The sequence below is a fragment of the Emys orbicularis genome, chromosome 6, assembly GCF_028017835.1.
Source record: "Emys orbicularis isolate rEmyOrb1 chromosome 6, rEmyOrb1.hap1, whole genome shotgun sequence".
NCBI lineage: Eukaryota > Metazoa > Chordata > Testudines > Emydidae > Emys > Emys orbicularis.
The window spans coordinates 50,448,053-50,464,609 of NC_088688.1; the positions used below are offsets into that span (position 1 = coordinate 50,448,053).

Here is a 16,557-nt window from a genome sequence, read left to right on the forward strand (position 1 = left end):
TGCAATATCTTTTGAAGTTCTTTCCAAATTTCAACAGCATCAGTAGCAATCTTTCTGCCGATTGTCCAAGGCAATGGAAATAGGTTTAGTATATTCAGCATATTGTCCACATTTTGCTTTTAGTCTGAAGTTGACTGCTTTCGTTGTGATAGTTCCATCTATTTTGTCATGAATTCCTTCACAATTTATCAGAATAGTCTAGTTCTTAATAAATAGCTCAAAAGAGTCAACCACTGAATTCCATCATACATCTTGGGGGAGAATTAGTTTGGATCCTTCAGCTCTATTCAGTAAAGCTGAAGCAAAGTGTGTTGTTATGGAAGAATCTTGCAGTTTCAACATTTTCCTTTATTCCTGGAGTTGTACTTAAGTCTTTGGCTAAAAGATACATTAAATGAGCACAGCTTCCATATATATATTTTAGGTTTCCTTCATTACCATCTTCTAGATTTCTTCTCATCTTTGCTATATTTGAAGCATTATCTGTGACAAAGCTACGCTCTTGACACTTTAATTTGTGGTCAGTTTGTTGTAGCTTTTACAGTTCTTTCTTTTAAGTAGTCTGCTGTATGGGCATTTCCTGATGTATCAATTGTTTCTGTAAAATAGGCAATGCCATCTTCCGTTGTCACACAAGCACATATTACTGTATCATTGTGTATATTGCTCCATCCATCAAGACTCAGATTAACAAATTTCCCATCAATGTTTTCTGCACACTGATCAATTTCCTTCTCATACACTATATCCAGCAACATCCCAACAATGTCTGTCCTGCTAGGTGGAGTGTAGTCTGGTCATAATGACTGAACCATGTCAGTGAAATGCTTGTTCTGAACAAGATGAATGGAGAATTTGTTGCATAAATGAATTGAACAACCTAGAGCCTTGCTGGAATTTGCTGGTGCTGAATATGATGGTTGATGATAATGAAGAAAATCTTTCTTTTATTAACAGGTCATTTACTGTTTGACATGTTTAGTTGCAGCACTGCTGGTGGTACCAGGAGATATTGCAGATGATGGATGTTTACATATATGAACATCCATCTTTATATATAAACTTTACTTTTAAACAGGAAATCTTCACCTAGAATGTCTGATTACACTGAGCAATAAAAAAATCATTCCAAAAGTCCAGCAGTAATAGTAAAAAATTAATTGATAAATACTCCCATAACAAACTAATAAACCAATTACATTTTGAACAGACACTTTGAAATTTGTAACTAAGTAATTCACCCAAAACATAAATTTATGACAATCTAAGTTGTCATTTACTAGCATATTAAGACATTGTAGGGAGTCCATAAGAATGGTACCAAAATACGTTGACTAACCAGTTGATACATATTGCTCAGACATGTCCACATCGTCATCTTCAAAGTCATTGCCTTCTGAGGAGCGTTTTTCATAGTGTTTCATTCTGTTAACCAGGCCTTGCATCTCTTTGTTGCACTGTTTACATTTGGCACATGTTCCTTTTTTATCCAGACCAGAGGTTCCTGAATTTCTTGAAAATATTCCCAAATAGTCCTTTTTTTACAATATGCAGCCATGACAGTTTTTTCCTCCAGTTCCCAGGTGTGTAAATACTAAAGGCTGCACTTCAAAGAATATTGTCTCCTCTTCTCACGGTGTCCTGCTTTTACACTAGTGTTGCTCCTTTCTGGTTACACACCCTGCTCCTTCTCCTTTGTTAAATAACTACCTGAACCCTCAGAAAAACAAAAGAACTAACTACAGTCCAAGATTTCTGCTTATGTAACCTGCATGCCTTTTGCATTGCAGTATTTTGTTTGTTTAGCAACCGAGGGGGATTTCTGTTTGTGTACACATGCAAGGAACCGGAGCAAGGCCATTTGCTTGAAGTGCTCAGAAGCAAGGTCAGGTAGTTACTAGGCAGATCAGTGTTTTTCCGTGAGCTGGAGAGTGAGTTTCCATGGTGGGTGCAGTCATAAATATTAATAATTTGAAAACTGAGCCAATCAGAACTCAGGTAGGGAGAAACTATAAAATAGGAGTATGAGACTAGCTAGGTGGGCTCAGTGGATGATCCTGATGAGATACATGATGATGATTCCTGGAATCAGAGGTTGGGTCCCAGCATTTGTGATGACTTTGCCAGTCTCTTGCACCCATTAGCACAGCCCCTGGGCCCCCCCACAGGATCAATCTCTTAAGGTAGTACATTACTTACTGTGCCATATTTATAAAGCTTGGCCTCAAAAGTTAGTTTTTCCCTGCTGCTTTCTGTGTATAGAAAAGCCAGTCTTATTGATAGAGGCTCATGGATTCAACATACTTACTTTTTATTTAATGCTTAAGAGATTATAAGTAGTTTAGGTCTTAAGTAGGGCTGTCGATTAATCGCGGTTAACTCGCGATTAACTCAAAAAAATTAATCGCAGTTTTAATTGCACTGTTAAACAATAGAATACCAATTGAAATTTAGTAAATATTTTCGGATGTTTTTCTACATTTTCAAATTATTAATTTCAGTTACAACTCAGAATACAAAGTGTTGTATTATATTATTATTACAAATATTTGTACTGTAAAAATGATAAAAGAAATAGTATTTTTCAATTCACCTCATACAAATACTGTAATACAATCTTTTTATCGTGAAAGTGCAACTTACAAATGTAGATTTTTATTTTGTTACATAACTGCACTTAAAAACAAAACAATGTAAAACTTTAGAGCCTACAAGTCTACTCAGTCCTACTTCTTATTCAGCCAATCGCTAAGACTAACAAGTTTGTTTACATTTACGGGAGATAAAGCTGCCGGCTTATTTAAAACGTCACCTGAAATTGAGACAGGCATTCGCATGGCACTTTTCTAGTTGGCATTGCAAGGTATTTACGTGCCAGATATGCTAAACATTCATATGCCCCTTCATGTTTCGGCCACCATTCCAAAGGACATGCTTCCATGCTGATGATGCTCGTTTAAAAAAAAAAAAAAAAAAAAAAGAAGCATTAATTAAATTTTGACTGAACTCATTGGGGAGAGTAGTATGTCTCCTGCTCTGTTTTACCTGCATTCTGCCATGTATTTCATGTTATAGCAGTCTCGGATGATGACCCAGCACATGTTGTTCGTTTTAAGAACACTTTCACTGCAGATTTGTCAAACCGCAAAGAAGGTACCAATGTGAGATTTCTAAAGATAGCTACAGCACTCGACCCAAGGTTTAAGAATCTGAAGTGCTTTCCAAAATCTGAGAGGGACAAGGTGTGGAGCATGCTTTTAGAAGTCTTAAAAGAGCAACACTCTGATGCAGAAGCTACAGAACCCGAACCACCAAAAAAGAATATCAACCTTCTGCTGATGGCATCTGACTCAGATGATGAAAGTGAATATGCATTGGTCTGCACTGCTTTGGATCGTTACTGAGCAGAACCCATCATCAACATGGAAGCATGTCCTCTGGAATGGTGGTTGAAGCATGAAGGGACATATGAATCTTCAGCGCATCTGGCATGTAAATATCTTCCGACGTGGACTACAACAGTGCCATGCGAATGCCTGTTCTCGCTTTCAGGTGACACTGTAAACAAGAAGCAGGCAGCATTATCTCCTGCAAATGTAAACAAACTTGTTTGTCTGAGTGAATGGCTGAGCAAGAAGTAGGACTGACTGGACTTATAGGCTCTAAAGTTTTTTACATTGTTTTGTTTTTGAATGCAGTTATTTTTTTGTACATGATTCTACATTTGTAAGTTAAACTTTCATGATAGAGATTGCATTACGGTACTTGTATGAGGTGAAATGAAAAATACTATTTCTTTTGTTTTTTACAGCACAAATATTTGTAATCAAAGTAAATATAAAGTGAGCAGTGTACATTTTGTATTCTGTGTTGTAATTGAAATCAATATATTTGAAAATGTAGAAAACATCCAAAAATATTTAAATAAATGGTATTCTATTATAGTTTTACAGTAATTAACAGATTGATTATTTTTTTTTAAACGCTTGACAGCTCTAGTCTTAACATATTTTTTTATTAAATTCAGCTTTAATCTTAATCAAAATCCAGGTTAAATAAAAAATCTGATTTATTTTAAATTATTCAACTTTTTTTCTTTATTTATTTTTCTTTAATCCACCCTGCTTTCTGGAAAGGTTTTTGGGTAGCTGTTCAGTTTTTATGTTGAAGTTGTAGACGAGACCACATTTAAACAGAAACCATGTGGATAAAGGTGTGTTCAGTGTATTGTCTCCATTGAAACTTTAAAATTATGTAGTTAAACGTTATGTAGAAAATGTTATGACTCCAGTTCTTCTGCATAGTATTAAAGTAATTGTTTTTGGCTATAAGTATTTCTATCTTATAGAGTTCTGAAGTCTGTCTTTATTAACATGTTGACAGTAAAAGTTCCCTTTTTTTCTTTTTTTCTTTTTCTTTTAAATGATCAGATAGAAAATTGCTTCTGTCTTTAAAAACTAACCTGGTTCTGCCAGGAGTCGCTTAATGCCCCGGTGCACCAAGTTAGAATTGAAAATAATCTGACTTTTCGATGTTCAAATTAAATAGAAAGGTGAGGGTGTTTTGGGGGGGTAGGGTGGTTGTATTTTGTATGGTGCACTCACATGCCTTATTTTTATGGTGCTGGCACAGGGAGGGAGCCGGTCTCTTGATTGTTCCTACTGGGAGTGAGAAAGGCTCTTGACTTTCCATCCCTTCCTGCCCTGCCATATCATACCAACACTTTTTTTCTTTATAATTCAAAAAATATTATTACTTGCATTGAAGTTGTGTCCCATTGTGCCAACTGTTTTACAAAGACGTGGTCTTTTCCAAAGAGCTTATAGTTCAAGAAAGCAAGAGAGCTGGAGAGATGGCAGGAGAGGGATACAACTTGATATATTCAATTGTTGTATAAATTTGCAAATTTAAAATGTAAGGAAGCCAGTTATCCTCATCTGTTCACGAAATAACAAGCCCTTAGGAAATAATTTTTTGGTGTTCAGTTTTCTATGTGCGTATTTCCAGTACCAGTGCTTAAAACAAATGGCACTTCTGTCACAACCCAGTGCACACTGGGAAACTGCCAATTCCAGGAGAGCTGCATCGATGAAATGGAAAAAGAAGGGAGGAGGGAAATGCCTGGGCTGATAGTGTGGGATTTTAGTTTTACTTTAGTCATATGGGAAAAACTGATGTCCTTGTTGTGCTGCTTCGTATCTCCACACCCTGTCAGCTTTACATAATTCATTGTGGGGGCAGCATAGATGTGACACCTAGAGTAGGAATGAGCAGTACTACTAAATGCTGGAGTAAGCTGCTATTAGTAAAACATGTAAAGATAACTGTCTGCAGATATTTCAGGTTCAAATTATGGCAAATTACAGTATTCAAGAGCCTTGCAAAATAAAGTCACACTGGTAATTCTGCCTAGTTGTTTGTGGTTTACATGGCTAGTAATGTAATCCTTGATTGTGTTGTGTCTACTGACTGTGTCATACTAGAAAATAATAGATGCTCCATTTTTAGGTATGAATTACTATAGAACAGGTAAATATCAGACTAAATATTATACTAATTATTTTAGACTCAGATATATTTACCTGTTCCGTAATATGTATTAAAGATGCAAAAGTGCTGTAATTTTCAGAGATGTGGCTTGCTTTCTGTTTTAGGAAAATATTCTCTATATGACTGTATGCCCTCTTTGTTGGCTGCTTTTGCATTTGAAACTCTAATATAGGAGAATACTAGTGCTGTTCAGGGATGCTGAATAACAAATCTAATCAACAATCTATTTTGTTTCTCATAGGTTGCAAGTCCGGTAGATGACATCTGTGTAACTGATGTAAAACCAAAGGATGAAACTCCAATTACTGCAGGAACTGAGAAATTCCATTGTTCCTTACATGTTGCTCCAGATGATGACCAGTTGCCCACTACAGGGAAAACTGAGATGTTGCATAGTCCTGACTCTGTAATTCCAGCTGCTGATGAATTACCTTTTATTACAAAAGTTGAGAAGTCTCCTAGTCTTGGCACAGTTAACCAAACTAATGATGATTCACCTGTTAGTCCTTCAGACTACAGAATGCTATGTGGTATTGGAAACTGTGTTAGCAAAGAGTTCAGCCTTATTCCTGATGATGATGGACTGCCACCATTCTTACTTGCAACTGGAGAAAAAGGAAAAGGTAAAATTTGGACTGGGGAATACTAGTGTTTACTGGATGCAAGCTTTCTAAAAATATATGGACTTTCATGTATACACTGTGACATTCCAGAAGCCAAATTAACATTGTTTTAAAATGCACATTATTTTGCGGTATTTTGGATCCAGCTTGGTAGCTGAACTTGCACTTATATGAACTTGTATATTATGAAAAAAAACCATGAGCATAACCACAACAGTATCAATTTAGTATTTGAGCCCAAGTATGTTTGCATATGAAGCATAGTACTGGTGCACAAGTTGCAGACCACACATGGTGTTGAGTTTATTAGTACTATTTAGCAAGAACTCTTCCACTCTCAGTTCAACTCCAGTCTCATTATTCAGGTTCCTTTATTTGGTACACAGCAAAGTTACCCTGATATGATGGGACTCAAGCATAGGGAGTGGGTATAGGGCATACCACACATCCAAAGTTACACAGCAAACCTCTTCTCATATATATATTATATATATATAATTTACACATTATATTTACTATACATTCCATTACATATTTTGTGATTGGCTTGGTCACTTTGTAGGAGTCAATCCCTGTACAGCATGCACAGTTCATGCACGACTTACTCTTTATCTCATCTTATGTTCCAGGCTTATCTTACCCATTATTATCTTGTCCATAAATGGTTCCCGGGATGTTGCCCCTTATCTTAGCTAGTACAAACATTCTGTTTCCAGTCTGCTGATCCATTTACCTTTCTAATCCTGTCTCCCAAGAAATGAGGCCTCACCCATGTTCAACCACTCATGTCAAGCCAGGCCTACGTCTAGCAAGCTAATTGTGGCCCTGAAGCTCCTGGCAAGATACCAATATGTTCCTGGGTGCTGTATATTATGCATGACTTGACAACATACTACTGTCTTATTTTGTTTGTGATATGGTCTAGTCATCTTTAAACAAGTGATGTTGCTATTCATTGGCTGCTATATGTCTTCCTTAGGTTCAAGAGAATGTGATTTTAGCAGTTTCCTTAAGTAGAAAGATGGAAGTTTCAAGTACCATATTTCATACATTGTAGTTTGTAATGTCTTTTATAGATAGAGAGGAAATGGATATTGGCTGGTGTATGGGATTAATCCAGACCTTATCTTATTTAGATCCTCTGGTGGAAGAACACCCATCTCATCAGCAGGTCACCTTGCTTCTTGCAGAAGGAGGACCTAATCCATTAACATTTATCCTAAATGCAAACCTCCTTGTGAATGTCAAGTTAGTATCTTGTAAGTAGGTAATGTACATTGTTTCCTTTTATTTACATATGTTCCATGGTTCATTATGTTTGAAATGTGTAAACACTAAATTAACTGATCTTGATGGTTGAGCAGATAAAATTCAAACATTTTCACAATTGTGAGATATATGCTGTCTTATTTTATCCAATTTGTAAATTTAAGGTTTTTAAAGTAATTTTTTCAGTGTGCTTCAAAGCAACTTTTAACCCCTTTTGTAATTTATTTATGTGCCTACTTGGTCGTTGTATCCTTTGTAGGACAAATGCAGGGCTGTATTCACCGTAACAATATCTGTCATTGGGAAGGAATAAGAATACTCTTATAAGAATGTTTTCCCCAGAAATGTGTGCTGCATTTTTGATGCATACTGTACACAGATTTCAAACTTATTTGTGTAAGGTGCTGTCTAATTGGGATTTTTTTATCTGTAGGTTTGAATAAAGCTCTGGAGACCCTGCTGTGTAAATAATGAAAGGATACTTCTGTTCATTTTACAGCAACTTAAGATATCTGTTTAAAAGATTTGGGAATTGTGATGGATAGTCAACTGAACATGAGCTTTTAGTGTGGTGCTGTGGCCAAAAGAGCTAATGTGAACCTGGGCCTCTTGAGTAGGAGTGGAGAGGTTATTTTACATCTGTATTTGGACCTGGTGTAACTGTTGCTGGAATGCTGCTGAGTTCCAGTGTCCACAATTCAAGAACGATGATAACTTGGAGAGGAATCAGAGAAAAGCCACAAGAATGATTAAGGGATTAGAAAGCATGCCTTATAGTGACTCTCAAGGAGCTCAATTTATTTAGCTTAACAAATAGAAAGTTCAGGGTGACTTAAAATACATTCTGTAAATACCTATGTACAGAACAAATTTTTAATAATATGGGCTTTCCAATCTAGCATAAGAAGATATAACTTGATCCAACGGCTGGAAGTTGAAGCTAGACAAATTCAGACTGGAAGTAAGGCAAATTTTTAACAGTAAGGGTAATAAACCATTGGTACCACTTACCAAGGGTTGTGGTGGATTCTCTATCACTGACAATTTTTAAATCTAGATTGGATGTTTTTCTGAGAGAGATGTTCTAGGAATTATTTTGGGGAAGTTCTATGGCCTGTGTTACACAGGAGGTCAGACTAAATTATCACAATGGTCCCTTCTGGCCTTTTTATTTAAAATGACTGAGTTTTTGATGCCTTTTCATTAGTCACTTAAACAGAAATAAGTGTGGCACCTGCGTGTGCTGCAAACATGCAACATACTTATTTATGCAAGAGGATATGATAAATGAAGACGTATTACTTGTTTCGTTCAAAGATACAAGCCTCTGCCTTGGGTTCCATAAAACTTTCTTTAATCAGCACCTTGATTCAGTGAGGAAGGAAGCGTGTACGGTTCCTTCAGAACCTGTATCCTATCAGATTTTTTTGATGCCCATTATTGAACTATCTTCTCCAGTGTTTATTTATGGTGTTTCCCTCTGGGTCTCTAGACAATATGGCCTGAGAAGAGTGTCCTTGTGAGAGTTACTCTCTCTCCTGTGCAGTGGGTTATCCAGTGCTTTCTGAAATTTCAGTTTACAATTTTTTTTTTTTTTTAAGACCGCAATATTGCAGTGGTAGGACTAAAGGGACAGAGGACCACAGATTATTAATTCCAATTTCTAATATATTTGATTCCAAGACTGAGTATCATATATGTGAATTTTAAAAAAATATTTTTTCTTATCACTAAGATTCTTCAGAAAAGTGCTGGTACTTCTCAACAAATGGATTACATAGCTTGGGTCAGGCAGAAATTATCATTATGTTGGTATGTTTGCCAAATGAAGATGCTGTTCCTAAAGAAATCTTCACGTTGTTTGTTGACATATATAAGGATGCAGTGAAAGGTATGGAGTTTTAATTTGTAGCTTTAAGATTCGTGTCTTATTGCTGACTTTAACACAAAGCAGGAAATAAATGGTGTTGCATTCTTAGAGGGTTCCTACTAATTTTGTTTGAAAGTTCTCTGTGCTCATAACTATTTCCTCAGATTCTGTCAAAGTGATACAGGGGATTTAATTTAGGAATGTTTCCTTTTTTTCGTATTAGTTCTCCTGTAAACTGCCTCATTGCATTTTTGTCTTATCTTCTTTTTTTTAATCTAATACTTTGGTATGATGGGTCGTGGGTATAAATCCTTTGTGCCCTGGTTCTGGAAGACAAGTGCTATCCTGAATAGAGTTAAGCACATGCTTAAATGTTTTCTTGAATTAGAGCTTAATTTGCAAAAGTTAACTAATTGTATGTACATAGACTTGCCCAACAGAATTTTTGTGAAGTGTTAATTGTTTTGTAAATTAGTTTTATTAAAAAGATCTGTCTGAGTTGAAAAAGGTGTTTTGAAACTGGGTTCTATTGACTTATAAAGTGATAGAATAAAATGCAATACCATGTCAATAGTACCAAAAGTGCTAAAAATATTGTCTCAAACATTTGGCTTCTAAAAACGGCAATTTTTTAATGTGCAAGTACTTCAGTAATGCATTGTACAAAACTATAAAGGACTTCAATAGAGATGGGGGGCAGAGGTCTGTATCCTGTTATCCTGAAAAGCTGCAATATGCACCCCGTTACTTCAAAAATGCACAAGAGAGACAGTGTTCACATAGTAATGGGTGGATTTCTTCCAGGTACCAACATGTATAAGAATGCATACTTAACATGTTTGTTTTTTACGGTGAAGATTTTAACTATATCTCTCTTTCACCAGGAAAATACATAGGAAACTTGGAAAATTTTACCTTCACTGAAAGCTTTCTTGGTAGCAAGGATCATGGAGGATTCCTGTTTGTTGCACCAACTTTTCAGAAACTTGATAATCTCGTGTTACCAAATAATCCTTTCCTTTGTGGCATTCTCATTCAGAAACTGGAAATACCATGGGCAAAGGTTTTTCCAATTCGCTTAATGTTGAGATTGGGAGCAGAATACGGGGGTGAGTTTTAACACTAAGTATGCATGTTAAGGCCCAATCCTGTAAAGACTTATGCACGTGTTTAACTTTATGCACTGTGAATGCCATTGCCTTCAAAAATTAAATACAAATGTGTTTCTTCAAAGGCTTGGGACTTAAATTTGTATTTTTATACATCAAACCTGTTTGTTTAAAAAAAAAAATAGCTTTGTAAACACTGTGGTTCAAATTCTGTGCTGCTGGACACTTCTTGAAACACTATCAACTTCGTCAGGGTAGATGTGTGTAAATGGTAGGATTTGACCATAAAATATTGATTCTTCAAATTTTGTTTCAGGAGAAACATAAACTTTGCTAAACCAGTCTATGATACGGAATCTGAGTGTGCTGACAAAAGAGCTTAGATTGTGTATATGTAACACAATATATTGAATCCTTTTTGAATGATCAGATTTAATATATGTGAAGTGTTCTGAAAACAGAGCTTTATGATCTTATTAATGTAAACCTAATATGAGTGTCTAATACATTATGGATTAAATTCCTCAGCTCCATATCGGTCATTAGTAATCAAGTTTCTCCATCAGGTGAGAGAACTTTTCAGTGTCCATTATTCCATAAAAATATGGCTTCTGGATGTTCAAAATGGGGTAGAAGGAGCAAGGTACACAAATCCCACTGATAATTAGTTGAGTTTAATTGCTCTCAAACATGTGGAAATTTATTGACCACCTTTCTCAGAGTCTAAGTGGGGAATGGAATTCACCCCAGTTTACAGGCTGGCTGTTGCCACTGCAATGCAACTCTTCCTGCTTTTAGGGGCTGCTGTTCTTCCACATTTGCTATACAGGCATCTTGTGCTTCTGAATCAAAGTAAGCACAGATATTGTCTGTTTTCTGATACCATTTTCCTGCAATGAGTGCTGAAGTCTATCATTTTACATAAGGTAAAGAATGAAAGGCTGCATCTGACCTTATTTTTATTTTTTTTTAAAGTTACGTGTTTTAATTGGGTTAGAGTGTTTTGCTTGGTCTTTATGTGTAACAGTGTTCTTTTCTTCCTGTGAAAGCATACCCAACTCCTGTAACAAGTATCAGACACCGAAAGCCTCTCTTTGGGGAGATAGGACATACAATCATGAACTTACTTGTTGTGAGTAAACAGTTTTTTACATAATTTTCCTTACCCTCCTAATTATACATCAGATGAATGTGAAGTTACCCTCACAGTTTTGAAGTTGAACTATTTGTCTTTTAGCGAAAAATGTTCTAACACGGTTTAATTTAGGTGTGACGTGCAAGTTAGACTTCAGTCGGTTCACACAATGAAATGCTCTATTAGAATAGTATTAAGTTGTGCCTTTCAGATTAATTATTGATATTGAAATATACTAATATAATTTTGGTTTATTCATTTAAAATAAGTAGTTAATATTAATCAGCTCTTTCAGTAAGAAAGCTTTAGGCAATGATCTGGTGACTGGCTCTGCTGACATCTAGGAGACTTGGGTTTGTGAGTGATAAACTTTTGCTCTTCAGGCGGTTGCAGCAGTAATGTGACATGATCCAAATTTAATTGCTTGCTACAGCATGCTGCCTTGATATATGATTTATTGCAAACAGCTCACCTACACACTTTTTTAGAGAAATGTAAACAAGTTGGAGACTACAAACTACTTAATTTAAGAGTATGAGCATTCTCTAGTAAGGCCGTACTTGGACTTGATCATAATTAAATCTTTTGTCCTCTGTAACAACACATAACACTGGACTTTTTATCCATTATGAACTTTTACCCATTTTATCCAAACTAGATCTTGCAGGGTTAAAACTATTTAGAGTGCATGCCCAGAAGGGACAACAACTTTTTCAGTTGAATGGTGATAACTATTGCTGGCAAGATTTTTGAATAGACGGTAATCTCTGTAGTTCAGGTTGATGCTGGCTTGACACTCTTTAACATAACCAAATTGGTTATATTTGAAACATGTTAAATGTCAGTTTCTTGGCCCAGGGTAGAAGTTTTCTGGAAAGCTGAAATAAGAACAAGTGTTTTGGGCAAAGTTCCCTTTTTAGAAACCTTTGCTACCCTTTTTTGGTTTGTTATAAATACTAGCTTTGTTTTAATCTGTTCGTTTTGACAAGATCTGGAGCCACCGACTAGTATGTTGAGATGATTAGATTACTTACTTTCTGTTACACTGCTCAATTAAACCGTAGTTTGTATCCGGCAAGTCACTTAGCATGTTTCCCTCTCTGTAAAATGGAAATAAGAAGAATACTTGCCTCCCAAGAGTGCCCTGAGGACAAAAAAATGTGATGAGAATTACAAAGTACTATATTTAAACAACTTTACTGTAAAACTCAACATTATGTAAAGATGGCAGTATCCTTCATTAAGGTGATCACTAGCTTTCTGTTTAAAGAAATCATTTGACATGCACATCCTTAATATTGCTAAAATGATACAGTCCAGCTGAAGCTTATGGTATATTAGATGGCTATTTGTGATTGTTGCCTTGTGGTAACTGGCCTGCAGAGCTTGTGTTTACTAGGGAAAAGGGTTTTTACAATGTGTTAGCTAATACATGGTAAAATCCTACTGTGGACAAGGCAGTTGTAGTTTTAACATGTGTTAACAGGTGAAGGTAAACACTAGTAAATGCTAAATAAAACTGTAACTGCATTGACCACAATAGGAATTTACCATGTGTGTGACCATGTGTTAACTAACATGGTTAAAAAAATCACTTCGTTTTTCCTGGCATGGGCACACTCACCAGTAACAGTACTGCTGCAGCTAACTGAGATTCCTTTAGCTCAAATAAACTTCTGAAGACTTATGCAAATATCTGTTATGGGTAGATTTTAAGTGATGCAGTGTGTTTGGTTTTTAGAAATTATGATATGTCAGTGGTTAAAACTTTATGCTGCTTAAACAGTCAGTTAATAAAGTATTTTGTTTGTTACAGGACCTTAGAAATTATCAATATACCTTGCATACCATAGATAATTTATTTATCCATATGGAAATGGGTAAAAGCTGCATTAAAATCCCTCTGAGGAGATACGATGAAGTGAGTATAATTTTGTAGATCATACTAATTTATTCAGGAAATCTAACCCTTCCATTTTCCTCCTATAATACCTCTGAAATCTTAAAGATGAGAAGTTGACAAGAACACTGTGGGCCAATTTGACTAGAAGCTGCAAAATGCAAAACACCTCATTGGAGGGTATTGTCTTCTCCAAATCAGAGAGGCCTATGTTTGCTTCTGTTCACTATTCAGTGGACTAATTTTTCAATTCTTAAACTTGAGTGTCTAACCAAAAAAACCCCAAGCACCTTTTCCCTATGGACTAACTCCCTGCTTTAGTGCTAATAGGTGAGCAATATTGCCTAGGTCCTGCTGGGATGTTAAGCAGGAAGATTGGTGATTAGTATAGGTGCTAATTGGTAATAGAAATGAGGAGGAAAAAGATTTCACTGAAATTTCTTCCAAGGATGTTTAGGCCTTCAGCTTCTTCTACTGTGAAGTTTTGTTCTAGTTTAAAAGGTGGCTTTACAAAAGCGTAATTTATTTTATTTATTTATTTATTTATTTATTTATTTATTTCAAATAGTTTTTTTGCAAATTTCAGTCTTCTCAAAATTCGTACTGTTTTTGCACATTTACTGTAGATCTGCTTGGAACTTTGATAGAAACAAATAATAAACTCTTGTTCTGTTTTTAGGGACCCTATTAGGCTATGAAGCTTTAGGATTCTTCCAGATTTTGCAAACTGTGTTGTCCTATACATAAAAAATGAAGGTCTCTTGGGAGATCCTTAATATTTGGTAGTATACTTGGTCAGGGAGTACTCACTCAGATTGACTTTTCCCAATCAGTAGAACTTTGAAGTTATGGTCACCAGTAAACCCTAAATTTACCCCGATAAGCAAGTTCCATAAAAAATCAGTTCTAAAAAAAGATTTTAAAGTGTAAATTATACTTCAGCTTTTTATAGAGATAGCTAATGCTCACATATAGAGGCAGTTATTTTTCTTAATACAGCATTTTACCTGAAAAATGCTACTTAGCTGTTACACAACCAGAGTCCACAGAGAATTTAACAAAACAGAGCAAGATTTTGTTGCAGAAATGTCAGTTTCTAAATGAACATTTTGTATTTGCAGGTAATGAAAGTAATACATTCTTCTAATGAGCATGTTATTAGCATTGGAGCCAGTTTTAGCACTGAAGCAGATTCTCACTTAGTTTGTGTACAGAGTGATGGAGTCTATCAGACACAAGCAAACAGTGCTACTGGCCACCCTAGGAGAAGTAAGTGGCTTTTTATGTTTTTAGTGTTCTATCAAACCTCTGAAACTGGTATGTGCACTCGAATGTTTTAGGGGATTACTAGGAACAAAAGGTGTGTATTCCTGTAGTTTGTGTGAGCAGATGATCCTGTATAATTCCAAACGCTTTGACCACAATACAAAGCAGCTAGACGATAATAAAAGTGTACATGACATATATGTATGACATTCAGTGGTTAGCAAAAATACTTTAATTACATAAAGCATTGTTTGACAACCTCCACTTAACATTCCATTTACACTAAATTATTCAAATTTCACTCTAACTTTTGACCTGTTACTTGTCCCTTTTCAGAAGCTTTTTGTATTTTATGACCACATCATACAGTTCTTAGATTAATTCAGCTTACATTTTAAAGGGGTGCTGTTGAATAGCTTCTGGTCCATTACTTTGACACTCTTAAAATTGCTATAAATTGCAGAATATCTTTCAGATTCTAGGTGGCTACATATCTTTTACATCTGTCTAGTTACATCCTAGGCTAGAGACTAATAAGAGTAATTAACAGTAGTTAAATTCTTGTTTGTATAGTGCTTTGAAAACATTAATCAATGCCTAGCAAGCTCACACAAGTAGTCTGTAGTGACAAGGGGAAGATTTAATGGTGAAGTAAATGGGTTTTTACAGGTTTTAGTGCCATTTAAAGTGGATTCATTATTTTACTTAATAGAATGTTCCAGAAATTAAAACCTAATTTTAGAGGTAACTTCATGTATAAGCAAGAAACAAATTTTAGGTCCTACATATTTTCTATTCTTTCACAGTTTTCTTCTTTGGCTACTGTACCTGTACAACTGCCAGCATCTTGTTGGGATGCTGCATGTCTTCCTAAAACTCGAAAAGTTAGCAAAATCAGTGCATTTTTCTAGGCCTGATTTCAAGGAGTGAATTATTTTGATGCTAGCAGGAGCCACATCAGCACATCTTCCTATAACTGAGGAACTTTTATGTGCACTTTCAGTGTAGCATAATATTTAGCACTTGATGTATAGTGCTTTACACTTTCAAAGTGACTGTTAACTCACGAAGTATAAAAATGGACAATATGAAGTACCTGATGTGTTTACTTTTGTGTTTAGTTACAGGTGCAAGTTTTGTAGTATTCAATGGAGCCCTAAAAACATCTTCAGGATTTCTTGCTAAATCAAGTATAGTTGAAGGTATGGATTGCATCATAAATGATTCCTTATTAAGAGGCAAAGAATTGGTGTTAGAACACTACTCTGCGTAATACTGATGTGATTAAGTGTCTGTTCCATTGTAAACTAAACTTTTTCTTTAAGGTTTGTAACTTAAAAAATAATACTTGTGCATAAATCATGATATGTAAATTCGTAGTTTGGGACATACTTTGTTTGAGGACACTTTTACTATGTGGCTTTTTTGGACCTCTTGACTTAATACCTGTCATTTTGTAAAAAATTTCAACATGAGAAGCTTATCGGAGAATTTAATTCAGTTGTTTCCTGTATGCTTAAGTTTTTACCTCTACTTTTGTGTCACATTTTGTGGCTCACTAAGTTGTTCAAGCTTCATGAAATAAACTTTGACCAGATGGAATGTCCGCTCCATTAGTCTACCTTTTTGTTCACCAAAAAAGCTTTGAAAATTGAACTAACAATTTTTCATATAGCATTTCACATTGTGATGAGGAAAAAAGTCAATATTCTACTCACAGGCTTGTGAAATTGCATTTCTTAAACAATTAAAGAAGATCAATTGACTAGGCAAGGTTCTATTAAAGTACTCTTCCCTTTTTGTTCTCTAAAGGAAAGTGTTTTACTGTTTCTCTT

At 35.4% G+C, this 16,557-nt stretch overlaps 1 protein-coding gene across 1 annotated transcript in view; it reads left to right on the forward strand.

Annotated features, from left to right (window-relative positions):
* The window catches only part of ZFYVE16 (zinc finger FYVE-type containing 16), a 33,202-nt gene that overhangs the window by 12,779 nt on the left and 3,866 nt on the right, over positions 1-16,557 (forward strand). The window contains exons 6-14 of the mRNA XM_065406370.1: positions 5,792-6,173; positions 7,310-7,432; positions 9,178-9,333; positions 10,197-10,421; positions 11,172-11,273; positions 11,471-11,553; positions 13,373-13,477; positions 14,578-14,725; positions 15,844-15,924. Of these exons, the coding sequence (XP_065262442.1) occupies positions 5,792-6,173; positions 7,310-7,432; positions 9,178-9,333; positions 10,197-10,421; positions 11,172-11,273; positions 11,471-11,553; positions 13,373-13,477; positions 14,578-14,725; positions 15,844-15,924 (1,405 nt within the window). The remainder of the gene's footprint in view (positions 1-5,791; positions 6,174-7,309; positions 7,433-9,177; positions 9,334-10,196; positions 10,422-11,171; positions 11,274-11,470; positions 11,554-13,372; positions 13,478-14,577; positions 14,726-15,843; positions 15,925-16,557) is intronic.